General features: G+C 37.9%; 1 protein-coding gene across 3 annotated transcripts; it reads right to left on the bottom strand.

Moving 5' to 3' along the window:
* Positions 1 to 63: 63 nt before the first annotated feature.
* LOC307031585 (sialoadhesin-like) lies at positions 64 to 12,493 on the bottom strand. Of its 3 annotated transcripts, XM_079668802.1 has the most exons (11): positions 12,411 to 12,450; positions 12,239 to 12,277; positions 11,165 to 11,194; positions 10,633 to 10,747; positions 9,724 to 9,863; positions 7,804 to 8,046; positions 5,188 to 5,511; positions 3,984 to 4,226; positions 3,265 to 3,390; positions 2,964 to 3,018; positions 64 to 443 (listed from the first exon to the last, which is right to left on the bottom strand). In XM_079668802.1, the coding sequence occupies exons 1-11, from the start codon at positions 12,433 to 12,435 to the stop codon at positions 437 to 439; spliced, it is 1,347 nt and encodes a 448-aa protein (XP_079524928.1). In that variant the 5' UTR covers positions 12,436 to 12,450; the 3' UTR covers positions 64 to 436. The 3 variants fall into 3 exon arrangements, with proteins under 3 accessions (XP_079524928.1, XP_079524927.1, XP_079524929.1); XM_079668801.1 differs by lacking the exon at positions 64 to 443 and having other exon boundaries at positions 1,991 to 3,018; XM_079668803.1 differs by lacking the exons at positions 64 to 443; positions 11,165 to 11,194 and having other exon boundaries at positions 1,991 to 3,018; positions 12,411 to 12,493.
* Between the last annotated feature and the right edge of the window lie 907 nt (positions 12,494 to 13,400).

The raw sequence follows: 13,400 nt of genomic DNA, 5'->3' as shown, positions 1-13,400 counted from the left end.
ATTTTGGCAAATGAACTGCCGAGAAAACCCCTCATCCTGTTTCCTGTGTTGTTGTTTTGTAAACCTAGTTTTAAATAAATCTGTTCTACTAAAGCTTGGGGAAAATAGGCCTTGCTTCGAACTATATTACGCTTCTTTTTCAGCGCATAATATCCGCGTGCTAGGTAGAAGTCCTTGTGACAAAGACACCAGTTTTTTGATTGATGTCTTTAATTGCGGTGCGGAAAGATCTGCCTTGTTCATGACTTTTATTTTCAAAACGTAATAAGTGTTTGTGATAAAAACAATACTTGGAAAATATTTTGTCGTGCAAATCCACACACAGAAGAGGCCGGGTTGCAGAAGGGTTTAGAAGTGATGCTCGGTGGTGACGTCATCGTACTGTCCGTCCGATGCCTCCTCCTCGCCGCGTGGAGACGTCTCGGAAACAGGCTTCCTACTTCCTGCAGAGTCACAGAATAAATGTGTTCAAATATTTGAAATCAGGATTATTAATTTTACCTGTGAATATGAAACTTGCGCCCTCAAACCAAAATGCAGATTTCCCCGTGAAATGTTAAAGTGATGCCAGAAAACTATATTTCTGTCAGAAACGGTATAATGAATCCAGAAATCTGAATTTCAAACGGAGCGTCAGACGCAGAGACATCTTTGTTTTTACGGAGCTCCGAAGTCACGTTGTTGATATATCTTATAAACAAGATCAGAGACACAGCACTCATATCTAAAAACCCCTGATATACCATCGTGCAATTTAGACTTTATTTGTATTTGAATTTATTTCCAATCCGTTAACATTATCAGCTACATTCATATTTTTACATGTTGTCCCTTTTTTAACCTTTGTCTTTACCATGTTGTACTAATCTGTTATCTGTTTTACTTATTGTGTTTGTTATTATTAATGATGTCTGCGTTGGACTTAATCTGCACTATACTCTAGCTTTGACAAAAAATACATAAAAATGTAATCTGTGGAAGCCGTGGTGCTGTAAAAAGCACGACCAATCATCTGAGCCGGCTAAAGTAACTGGATGTCCTACCTGCCTGTCAGCCTTCCATCTGTGCACACACTTATCTCGTGCCCTCATTGGTCATGTGCGCGTTCGTGTGTGTTGGAGGAGGGGCTCTGTGAGGAAGGGGCAGATTTGTTCCGGTAGTGTGTTTTCAAATTCTAGCGCACTCGAGCTGGTTTCTCCAAAATGACCTACCCCACCTTTAGAGCTCAGGTGTTTAGCAGTCTTATTGCCTGTGGGATGAAACTGTCCCTGAGTCTGGTGGTTTTAGACCTGATGCAGCATTCGGGGTCTTCAGGTAACTTCAGGGTTAACTCTGAGTCTATCTTTTTTGTCAAAGCACTTCAGATATTCATTGCTATCAGGATGTTAGGAGCATTCCATGGAATATAACAAAAAGTGTATCTCGAGCCGGTTTCTCAAACTTACCTACCCCACCTTTAAGTGTCTCGATAAACATTCATCTGTTTGTCATCTTACAATTTATTTATCTAAATAGTTATCACTGTAATAAACGGTATTTAATTGAATCTTGCTGTACAATATTTTATTTTACATTATGTTCTTCTATATATCATATTATATGTACGTGTATATAGACCTCTTTCACAATTAAAACATTTTTTTTATTTTTTTAGGATTTTCTTTATTGTTTATGTGTTATATTCTGTAACTATGTTGCATCATTGGAGGAGCTCGGGTTAAACGTGTGCATGGCCATTTCTACACTGTAGCTTATGTGCATATGACATTAAAACCTTTGAATCTTGTATTTGTATTGAATCTAGTACAGGCCTCTGATCATGAAGGTGATGAAGAACAGAATCTGTTTCCTCTCCAGTCTCAAGTCAGACATTATCTACCGATCACAGAGCATCAACATCATCTTTAAACATGCCAATGGAGGGACTCTTCAAGAGTTGATAGGAACTCAGGAGTCAGGAATAAGGGGAAATAATTAAAGCAACTAACTGTTCAGACTTTACTTTTATCAACAAATATTTAATACAGTTTACAAAAAAGAAATGTAGAAAAACTTCACAGACAACATAGAGTGGGAAAAATCAAATACACACCGAGGTCGTGACGAACAGCCAACAAGAAAATGTTGCATCAAATCCCTTCGTTCTAACAACAGCGCACATTGTAGACGTTTTTTAACTTTTCAATAAAGGTTTTTCAGGCAGAGGATCGATCGCAGGATTCGTGTTATATCTCCCTATAAGATATGTCGATAAGTGGATCCCTCAATGCTTAGGGCTTTTATTGTGAAAGGCTCGGAGGAAGGAGTGGATCGACGGATGACACGGTGTTTCTATGCTAGATAATACTCAGGTTCTTGGTGAAACAACAGTTATATTTTAACGTTAAATTCATTGCAGGAAAAACTCCATCTTGGTTTGGAGTCTCCGTGTTGTACTTTTATAATCCTCATTCCTCGGTGCTAAATTCTTGCGTGAAAGAACTCGTGAAAACAGCTGTTTAAAAACATATGTTGACGTGCAAATGAGTTGTTATTAACCCCCCCCAAAAAGCCTGAGTTAAGTTTCTGTGTTTTAGTTGTTATGAACATCGTTATGATCAACTCTGTTCCGTTGATGCCTTTAGTCGCTGTGCTTGTTTAGAAACTAAATCACACCACCGTTGAGCCGCTTGATTTTTGCGTTTCGGGTGGAAATTCTAGTAACAAAAACAACAAATTGGAAAAATATTTTGACATGTAAAATATTTCACCAAAGTCTCTCTTGTTTGAAACGAGTACCTCCCTGATGCCTTTGACTGCAGTGTAGACGCTCAAAATAATCGACTGAGCGATATTACAGCTTTCTTTCATCCCATATATTCACAGGGCTTCATTCACACTGTAAATAATGCAAAATCAAAACTTGGAAAATATTTTGTCAACACAAAAAACTAGCCCGGTTTTTAAAGGTTCAGAAGTTATACTCGGTGGTGACGTCGTCGTTTTGTCCGTCCGTTGCCTCGTCGTCCTTCCTTCTTCCTGCAGAGTCGCAAAATAAATGTGTTATATATCCGATCAATTATTTTAAAATCAGGATTATTACTTCTATCAGTGATTGGAGAGGACTCCCTATCTTCAGGAAGGTTTTTACTTATCTGCTGGAAAAAGTCAAATGTGTCGTTTTTCAATATTGGGCTATAAAAAGTGAAGTTTTATGGACTGACAAAGCAAAATATGAACATTTTAAACCTGCTTCACATCAGCACATTGTTAGGTGAGTGTTACCTGGGGGGTTGCGTCTGTAAATGGACACCACGAGGAAGGTGGAGGCGCAGTACGGGGAGAAAACCACCAGGTGGCGTAACACCGTCAGCACTAACCAGACCCAGTCTGTACGGGGAGCTGTGGCACCTACAGAAACATTATACATTTTCCATATTTGACTACACTGAAACATACTTTTGGGGCCAAAAAATTAAACAACTTTTAATAAAAAACACAAATATCTGATTCACAGAAAAGTTCAAACTCTTAAGCGTAGATGAATAACTCTAGGACTACCACAAGTTTCAGGTTTTTGTACGTAGGACATTACTTTATATTTCTTACTTGAAATTATGTGCTTAATAAATTAACTAACCTTAACTTTACATGTCCTTTTAAATAATGCCTTTATTTACAAGAAGTGCATTTAATGCAGTTATAAAAAAATAAAAATCATTCCTAAATGAACCACCAGATGTCACTGTGCATCACTTTACAATCAAAACATACAATGACTGTATTTTTTATTATTAAGGACTAAAATTAGGCTATACAACCTGGAAAGTTGTGCTTAAATAATTAGTTGTGTTTATTTAATTTATTGTATTCATTTGAATTTGTATATTTTATTAAACAGAATAAATTGTATTCATAAATTGACCAACTCTTTGAAATTCCAGTTTCCCCATGGCGATGAATCGGGTACTTTTGATTACTTTTATTTCCCCGACCCCTCTCACCTCTGACAAATAAGAAGCTGGTTGCAGACTCTCCTTCATTACTGATGTAACACTTGTAGACGCCTTCATCATAGCTGGAAACTTGGTGGAGGGTCATGTGACCTGCAGGCCCGGTCTTGAGGAAGGAGCCATCTTTGTAGAAATCAGCGCGGAGGTCATCGCGATCCTTTGTTTTACACATCAGAGTTACGTTGTCTCCCTTCATCACAGCGAGGATCGGACTCTCCAGGATCACTGCTGTTTCTGAGCACGGAGAAACATATGTAAAAACTAGCTAGCACCTTGTGGAGATTTCAACTAAACCCACTAACTAGTAAATGTATCTGAAGCTAACTGACGAGCTAACGTTATCCTGCTAAAATCCAAAACATGCAATAAGGAATGTTATCCTGCTAAAATCCAAAACATGCAATAAGGAATACGATGGACTTAACTTACCTGAATCTTGATAATTCAAAATAAACGTCACTAAAGCTCAACAAAACAAAAAAAAAAAAATAGTGATATAATGCTAAAGTGTACAATGTTGTGTAGCTAACTGACAAGCTAACGTTAGCATGCTAATATCTAAAATGCATTTAGATAAAAAGGTGCAATAAGGAAAATGCTGGATGTAACTTGATACATCAAATTAAACGTTACTTAAATAACACAAAAAACCTCAAATAATGAAATGACGACAAGTTGTACTAACGTAGAAGCTAATATTAGCATGCTAATATCTGAAACCTGTTCAGAGAATACTAATATCAAATACTTCATTTATGATATCATGACCTCCCTATTGTTTGTTTTTAGGGATTGATAAGTGGTTATTTTGTATATCGGCTTTAAAAAAAACTTTATTTAAATAATACAAAAAGCCTCAAATAATGAAATGTACATTTCTCAAAGTTATTGAAGTGAATGTTATTTTGTATATATTGATTGTTGTGCTTTTATTTATGTCTTCAATGTGTGCATATGTACAAATATGTCTGTTGTGTATATATAGGATATACATATTTTTATAAATATTTTTATATATCTTTGTTATTGTATTCGGGATTGTGGGAAAGGGTATTTCGATCTCTGTACACACAAACTGAAAGATTGACAATAAAGTTGACTTTGACTTGACTTGACAAGTGCAACTGTTGTGTCGCTAACTTACAAGCTAATGTTAGCATGCTAATGATATCGTTCTCTTGTATATTGTCTTTACCCTGGACGCTGATGTTGAGGCTGTTGCTGCGCTGCTTCACCCGAGACTCACACCAGTAGACGGCGGTGTCGGCCTGTTTGGAAGTGTAGATGTTGCAGCCACAGGAAGTGATATTCCCCCAGTTGTCTCCGCAGCCGGACGTCTTTCCTCCGGGGTTCACGGTGGGCACGCCGGTGGCGCTGGTGCTGAAGGTGGTGATGGTCGACCTGAAGATCCTCCACCCCTCCACGCTGCTGTTATCCCCGCAGCTCAGGGACAGATTCCTGTACTCAAACACCTGAGCCGAGGCCGGAGAGATGACCAGCGAGGCCGGGCCCGAGCCATCTGCAAGGCAAGTTTATTAAAGGTCCCCTATTATGCTATGTTTCATCAATATATCACAGGTCTCAGATATATACAGAGTCTGTCTCTGATTGGCTGAAACACAAAACAGATCATTGCAGCATTACCCATAATCCCCTCTGTTTCCAAAGTGCTGATTCTCTGTCTGTTACTTTCGATGAAAATAAGGAGCCCCTCCCTCAATGGTGCTCTAGGAGGAGATTCAGGTTATGAGGGGGGGGGGGGGTACCTTGGTGATTGGCTAATGGTTACACAAGACAAAACATCGTTATGACATCCTAAAGTGGCCAAAATCTGATCAGCTCATTTCCAGACAGGTTTTTATAGAAATGGATCAAAAAGAGAGAGAATCTTTGTTCCTGAAACTTTCAGAGTCTCTTTCCACAGAGGGGACACATGTTGATGTAGAAGAGACATGAAGAAGAGGGGACACATGTTGATGTAGAAGAGACATGAAGAAGAGGGGACACATGTTGATGTAGAAGAGACATGGAGAAGAAGGGACACATGTTGATGTAGAAGAGACATGAAAAAGAGGGGACACATGTTGATGTAGAAGAGACATGGAGAAGAGGGGAAACATGTTGATGTAGAAGAGACATGAGGAAGAGGGGACACATGTTGATGTAGAGGAGACATGAAGAAGAGAGGACACATGTTGATGTAGAAGAGATATGAAGAAGAGGGGACACATGTTGATGTAGAAGAGACATGGAGAAGAGGGGACACATGTTGATGTAGAGGAGACATGAAGAAGAGGGGACACATGTTGATGTAGAGGAGACATGAAGAAGAGGGGACACATGGTGATGTAGAAGAGACATGAAGAAGAGGGGACACATGGTGATGTAGAAGAGACATGAAGAAGAGGGGACACATGTTGATGTAGAAGAGACATGGAGAAGAGGGGACACATGTTGATGTAGAAGAGACATGAGGAAGAGGGGACACATGTTGATGTAGAGGAGACATGAAGAAGAGAGGACACATGTTGATGTAGAAGAGATATGAAGAAGAGGGGACACATGTTGATGTAGAAGAGACATGGAGAAGAGGGGACACATGTTGATGTAGAGGAGACATGAAGAAGAGGGGACACATGTTGATGTAGAGGAGACATGAAGAAGAGGGGACACATGGTGATGTAGAAGAGACATGAAGAAGAGGGGACACATGTTGATGTAGAAGAGACATGAAGAAGAGGGGACACATGTTGATGTAGAAGAGACATGGAGAAGAGGGGACACATGTTGATGTAGAAGAGACATGGAGAAGAGGGGACACATGTTGATGTAGAAGAGACATGGAGATGAGGGGACACGTGTTGATGTAGAAGAGACATGGAGAAGAGGGGACACGTGTTGATGTAGAAGAGACATGAAGAAGAGGGGACACATGTTGATGTAGAAGAGACATGGAGAAGAGGGGACACGTGTTGATGTAGAAGAGACATGAAGAAGAGGGGACACATGTTGATGTGGAAGAGACATGAAGAAAAGGGGACACATGTTGATGTAGAAGAGACATGTAGAAGAGGGGACACATGTTGATGTAGAAGAGACATGGAGAAGAGGGGACACATGTTGATGTAGAAGAGACATGAAGAAGAGGGGACACATGTTGATGTAGAAGAGACATGAAGAAGAGGGGACACATGTTGATGTAGAAGAGACATGTAGAAGAGGGGACACATGTTGATGTAGAAGAGACATGGAGAAGAGGGGACACATGTTGATGTAGAAGAGACATGGAGAAGAGGGGACACATGTTGATGAAGAAGAGACATGGAGAAGAGGGGACACATGTTGATGTAGAAGAGACTTGAAGAAGAGGGGACACATGTTGATGTGGAAGAGACATGAAGAAGAGGGGACACATGTTGATGTAGAAGAGACTTGAAGAAGAGGGGACACACGTTGATGTAGAAGAGACATGAGGAATAGGTGAGCTTTAATATAGCAGCTTTCAACACAAGGCAATTGAATTATTTTAATGTTGGTTCCAATGAATTATTGGAACCAACATTTCAGGATTATTTTTGAATTTGTATACATCATGACTTTTCTGTCTTATTCCCAAAATATCTACCTTTTCATTATGTTTCTAAATTTCCAGACTTTTAACGGCATTGAAATGTAATCAAACTGAAAAGATGTTCATGTTGTATTGACTTATTTAGTTTGAGGTTGTACGAAACACACTAATCTAAAACCAGACACTATTTTAAAGTGTTTTTATATTTAAGTAATCTACATAAAGAGTGTGTTTCCTAACCTTCCATTATTACCCAGCTCTCTGGAGACTCTCCTTTATTCTGGACTCCACACTTGTAGGCGCCTTGATTAGACCTTGTAAAATTGTAGAGGGTCATTTGACCATCAGACTCAGCACCGATGAAGACGCCATCTTTGTAGAAATCAGCAGAGGGGGGGTCGGCCATCTTTGTTCTGCAGATCAGAGTGACGTTATCTCCCTCCGTCACGGGGACGGCCGGACTCTGAAGACTCACTGGTCCACCTGAACACGAGACAAAGACGATAAATAACAAAATAAATCAATAAAAGGCAAAGGACAAACTCCTCTTGATGCTTTCCTGGAGTTTGAGGTGTTTTAAGGAGGTTTGCACGCTGTTAGTTTCAACAGTTTTCAAACAAAGTTGTGAAACAGCATCCGGACCTTCTTTACGCCAACACTTGAAATGCCATGTTCCCTACCCAGAGGTCATCACCACAGTTACTACGAGTATGTTTTTAGAGTTACATTTGCTACCCAACAATGCTGTACGATTTCAATAGTTTTCAAACAAAGTTGTGTGGTGGAAATGTATCGAGACTAACTAACTAATAATAATAAAATGTGAGGAAACCTTTACGTTATACTGAAATGAAGATTATTGGAATAAGACTGTGTTTTTGGGAGTTTATTCTTAAAGAAGGTGAATCGTTACAGAGTCAAGCAGTCTGCATCAGGAGGTCTGCAGAGGGTCTGATGTTCAAATGTTAGCACAGAGAATAGAAGAGGAGGGGCCGAGACAAACAGAAAAGATAAACAAACTATATATAGGATTCTTTAAAACACATCTGCTAGGAAATGGAGAAACATCAAGTCTACACTCCACAAGAGAAAAGACCAGTAAGCTTGGAATAGCTCTAACATCATTTATGACTCATTTGGGTTATTTACTGCTACCTGTTGTTAGAAAAAGAAGAACAGAGGGTGAAGTTGAAATGCTCCTTCAGTCTGATACCATTTTCCACAACAGTTGTGAAACAGCATCCGGACCATCTTCACGCAAAAAGCTTTAAATGTTGGAGCCAGGTGTTTCATTGGGTGTGACGATGTGTTAGCTTAACAATAAGAGTTCTAGGTGTTTGCCACTCGCCTCGTCCAATGAAAATAATTTTGAGAAAACTACTTCCCCATTTTTAATGAAACTTTGTTTATGAATTAAGCTAAGACAGAACTAAATCATTTATTGAGCCTTTCTAATTGACAGGGCTTGAATTATTCTTATTGTTGTTAACATTTCAAGATCTCTCCTTCGCCTTAGAGTTCTGGGTGGTTTCTAGCCTCGTCCAATAAGGAGGGTTTCAACAGAACTTCTTGCCTCGTAGCTGTTTACTTTTTCTCCAGTAAAAAAGTAAGAGAACCTCTTTCACCAAGTAGTCATGCATGAAGCATTACTATTCTCCGTTAAGGACTCTCTATAGTAGTGTTTCCTCTCGTGGTCTGTACTCATACCAACCACTTCCTTTAAATGTAATCTGTTCCCTTAAAACTATCATGTGAATTCCCAAGGTGTGTTCCAGCCAGTCTCTGTCTGAAACGTGTTCGATTCCAGATGTTGTTGGGATTATGATTATTTAACAACCAGTATTGGGAAATACCAATCAGAAAAGTCTCATTGAGGTCCAAATATGTGATTATAAAGGTCACGTATAAAAAGCTGTACTGAAACCGGAGCGAGGACAGAAAGTATTTTTAGATTTTTGTCATGAATTGTGAATCCTACTGTTAGAGCCATTTTCCTTTCATCATTATGGTTTGAATGTTTGTCTTATTAATATAAGGCTTTAGAGTAAACTCTTAACTATTTATTTTTGTGAGTCACACTACGCTTTAACAGATGTTCATTTAAATCTCACTTATTTGCTGTTTAATGTTAGAAACGGATTAAAACGCCAGGACACCTACCGACGATGGAGATGTTGACGCCGTTGCTGCTGTCTCCGTATTTCGACTGGCACCAGAACACCCCGCCTTCGGACAGTTTCACCGTGGTTATGTTACAAGTAGACGCATTTAGTTTGCCCCAGCCCGATCCACACTTCACACTGAGGAGACAACATCAGTTTATTACTAAGACAAGTGGAAATAAATCTGCTTTATTCATCATTTATAGCAACAATAAGCCTTGTTGCTCCATGTGTCCATGTGTTTTTTCGAAATGGATTTTAGTGAAACACAACATAAAACAGAAGAAAATTAGAAATAAGAAATAAACCGTTTTTGTTGCTTCATGAACTTTGGATTTCATATATTTATATATCTAAATTAATATTAATACACCACTGTATATATATTATATTATAAAAATGTGTACATATGTGTTTACCGTAAGCCCTTGTGATGATATACATTTAATTAGTATATGTATTATTATTTTATTTTATTTATATATTTTTTATTCATTTTACTTTAATTTAATTAAGTTGTTATTATTATAATTTTTTTTTTTTGTATTAATATATATTTTTTTAAATGTAAGTGGGGCAACTGTCACAAAACTCAATCCTCCCCGTGGATTAACAAATATTTCTGATTCTGATTTTAGACATTTGTGCATTTCACTAAATGCTTTATGTGACATTATGTAAATCTGTTAAATGTCCTATTAACAGAAGATGTTTTTATTGCCTAACTTTTCAAACATTCCCTGCATACTACAAACCTGAGGACAAAAGTGGGAAACATTGCAAATAAATAAAATATAAACAATTAGGATTATAAATAAAGTGTGAAAAATGGACAATATGCTGGTTTTTAATGATATTAATGCGGTAAAACCGAGATAAGATTCATATTTTGTATCAGTAAACGTACAGGTCGGTATCGTTTCTCCACGGCGTCCATTCCCAGGAGCTCGAACTATTGCAGCTCACCAAAATGTTGTCATACTCGAAAAACTGAGAACTGTTGGGGATGACCATCACCGACGCTGAGAGAAAGAAAGAGAGAGGAACAAACCTCTAATTTATTTCCAAATAATACTCCATACTTGTCCGGTTGCGTTAAACCAGGCTATGTACTGTGTTTGTGGTCAAACATTATGCACTTTTCAGTCTAAAGAGCTGTGAAATATCCGTAACTTTTGAAAAGTTTATTTCAAATCGAAGGACTTGACAGAAAATGTGCCGATTGAGCGGTAAGAATTTAAAAGTCCTACAATGCTTTTCAAATATTGCAATCTAATATCAGATTAAAAAAGAGCCAGAAACAAATATGGCTATGTAATCATTGTACTTAGTTTCTTTAATTATAATATACACATTTTTACAGTATTAATTGTAGTACAATGTGCACATTTTTACATTACATTACATTTAGCTGAGGCTTTTATCCAAAAGAGACTTACAATAAGTGCGTTCGACCAACAAGATACAACCTTGAAGAAAACAGAATCATATAAGTACATCAGGTTTCATAGAGCCAAACATTTCAAGTGCTACTCAACTGGCTTTAGATAAGCCAGTCCTTTGTTAGTATATAAGTGCTTTGTTAGTATCTAAGTGTTCTGTTAGTATGTAAGTCCTTTGTTAGTATCTAAGTGTTCTGTTAGTATGTAAGTCCTTTGTTAGTATCTAAGTGTTCTGTTAGTATGTAAGTCCTTTGTTAGTATCTAAGTGTTCTGTTAGTATGTAAGTCCTTTGTTAGTATCGAAGTGTTCTGTTAGTATGTACGTCCTTTGTTAGTATATAAGTGTTCTGTTAGTATGTAAGTCCTTTGTTAGTATCTAAGTGTTCTGTTAGTATATAAGTCCTTTGTTAGTATCTAAGTGTTCTGTTAGTATGTAAGTCCTTTGTTAGTATCTAAGTGTTCTGTTAGTATATAAGTCCTTTGTTAGTATCTAAGTGTTCTGTTAGTATGTAAGTGCTTTGTTAGTATCTAAGTGTTCTGTTAGTATGTAAGTCCTTTGTTAGTATCTAAGTGTTCTGTTAGTATGTAAGTCCTTTGTTAGTATCTAAGTGTTCTGTTAGTATGTAAGTCCTTTGTTAGTATCTAAGTGTTCTGTTAGTATGTAAGTCCTTTGTTAGTATCTAAGTGTTCTGTTAGTATGTCAGTGCTTTTTATTTTGTATTCAAATTGCCGGTAGATGTGTAAGCTTTCTGCTGTCCTGATGTCAATTCCACCATTTTGGAGCCACCTTAAGTTCTTCTGTTAATATTTTTATGTTTATTTAATCTTTTGAAATCAATATTACTCACAGGAAATATTAAGCAGTCTCATTCTGAGTGTAGACATTTGAACGGCTCTTTCTTTTAATTATGTTTTTATTTGCTCAGATGGCCTCTTTTTGAAACAAGCACACAAACCGTTAAAAGACAAGAAGCGGCGAGCAACACACATCAAAGTTCATCAAGTCTTTTTAGATTTTAAATGGTCTTTAAATAATGTTTTATACAAATAGATGAGGTTTGAAAAAACTTACCACGACCGTTGACAAGCGTCTGGAAGAAACTCAACGTCACTGAAACATAAACTCACAGTTCAAGCATTCAGATCTTAACTTTCTTTGAATTCTTTAACCGAAACAAGTCTAAAAGTTAGTTAGTTCCTGGTGATTATAATTAGATTTGAATGACACTTTCTACTTTACTTACAGAGTAAATGCAGTGTTGTTCTCATGGTTTCTGTAGCTCCTCTGGACTTCTGGTCGGAAATGTGGTGGGGTTCAAAATCATCGAGAATATAAACCACATGATGGTGGCGGGGGAGGGGGGGAGGAAATGATACCTGCTGACATTTTAACGTAGAGACACATCCTCTTGTTACACATCTCACTAAAAGACCAACAGCCACATGAATAGCAGCAGTAAAATAGGTTTAAAGCAAGGTGTCATTGTTTCTAGCCATGATTTCTGTCTTAACTTCGGAAATCTGGAGGCGTTCTAGATAAATAATCTCTCCAATAGTCTTCTGGGTCAAACCATTGGGACTTTTACCAGGAAAACCTCGACCAGGACGATCCTGATTCCCATTGTTAAGTTCCCTACCCAAGGATCATGAACACAGTTACTGTTTTAAATAGTTACATTTGGTATCTGTTATCCACCAATGCTGTACGATTTCCAATACAATGGGCCTACATTTAAAGGAACAAAGGTCATAGCCTGTTGCTAGAAACATTGCCTACTGGTCTTGTTTAAGGACATTGGGAACATTGGAATGAACCTTACTAAACTAGCTAAAGTGACATTGAAGTGGACTGGTTTAATTTATTCTCCAGGCTTCAAAGTTTTCGTTGCTGCAGGACAAGTCACTAACTCGGAGGACGTCATGATTGCAAGCTTTAAAGATCTGTAAGAGGATTACTAAACCACAATGTTTTGTGCATTTGTTGCATTTCTCATAACTCGATATGCATCAATACATTTTACAACAAAGCAATCCACCTTTCTCCAGCAGAGTGCCATGGCTTTAGACCTTAAAGTTGAAGCGAACAGAACCACATCATCTGCAAAGAGAGACACACTTCTGACCTCCACAAATAGAAACTCTACTCCTACTAAAGATCAAGATTGATACCTTTACAGCAGCGTTAGCTTAGCTTAGCATACAGACTGTAAACAGAGGGAAACACCTAGCATTGC

The sequence above is a fragment of the Notothenia rossii genome, assembly GCF_949606895.1.
Source record: "Notothenia rossii genome assembly, chromosome: 3".
Taxonomy (NCBI): Eukaryota; Metazoa; Chordata; class Actinopteri; order Perciformes; family Nototheniidae; genus Notothenia; species Notothenia rossii.
Note: the sequence above shows the minus strand (reverse complement) of the source record. Positions and strands in the feature narration are given on the sequence as shown.

Coding starts and splice junctions, on each gene's coding strand:
- LOC307031585 (XM_079668801.1), bottom strand. CDS start 12,435: ATGAGAACAACACTGCATTTACTCT. Junction 10,748..11,164: donor GTTGGTCGAACGCACTTATT/GTAAGTCTCTTT, acceptor TCTTTCTCTCAG/CGTCGGTGATGGTCATCCCC. Junction 3,019..3,264: donor TTACAGACGCAACCCCCCAG/GTAACACTCACC, acceptor GCGACTCTGCAG/GAAGAAGGAAGGACGACGAG.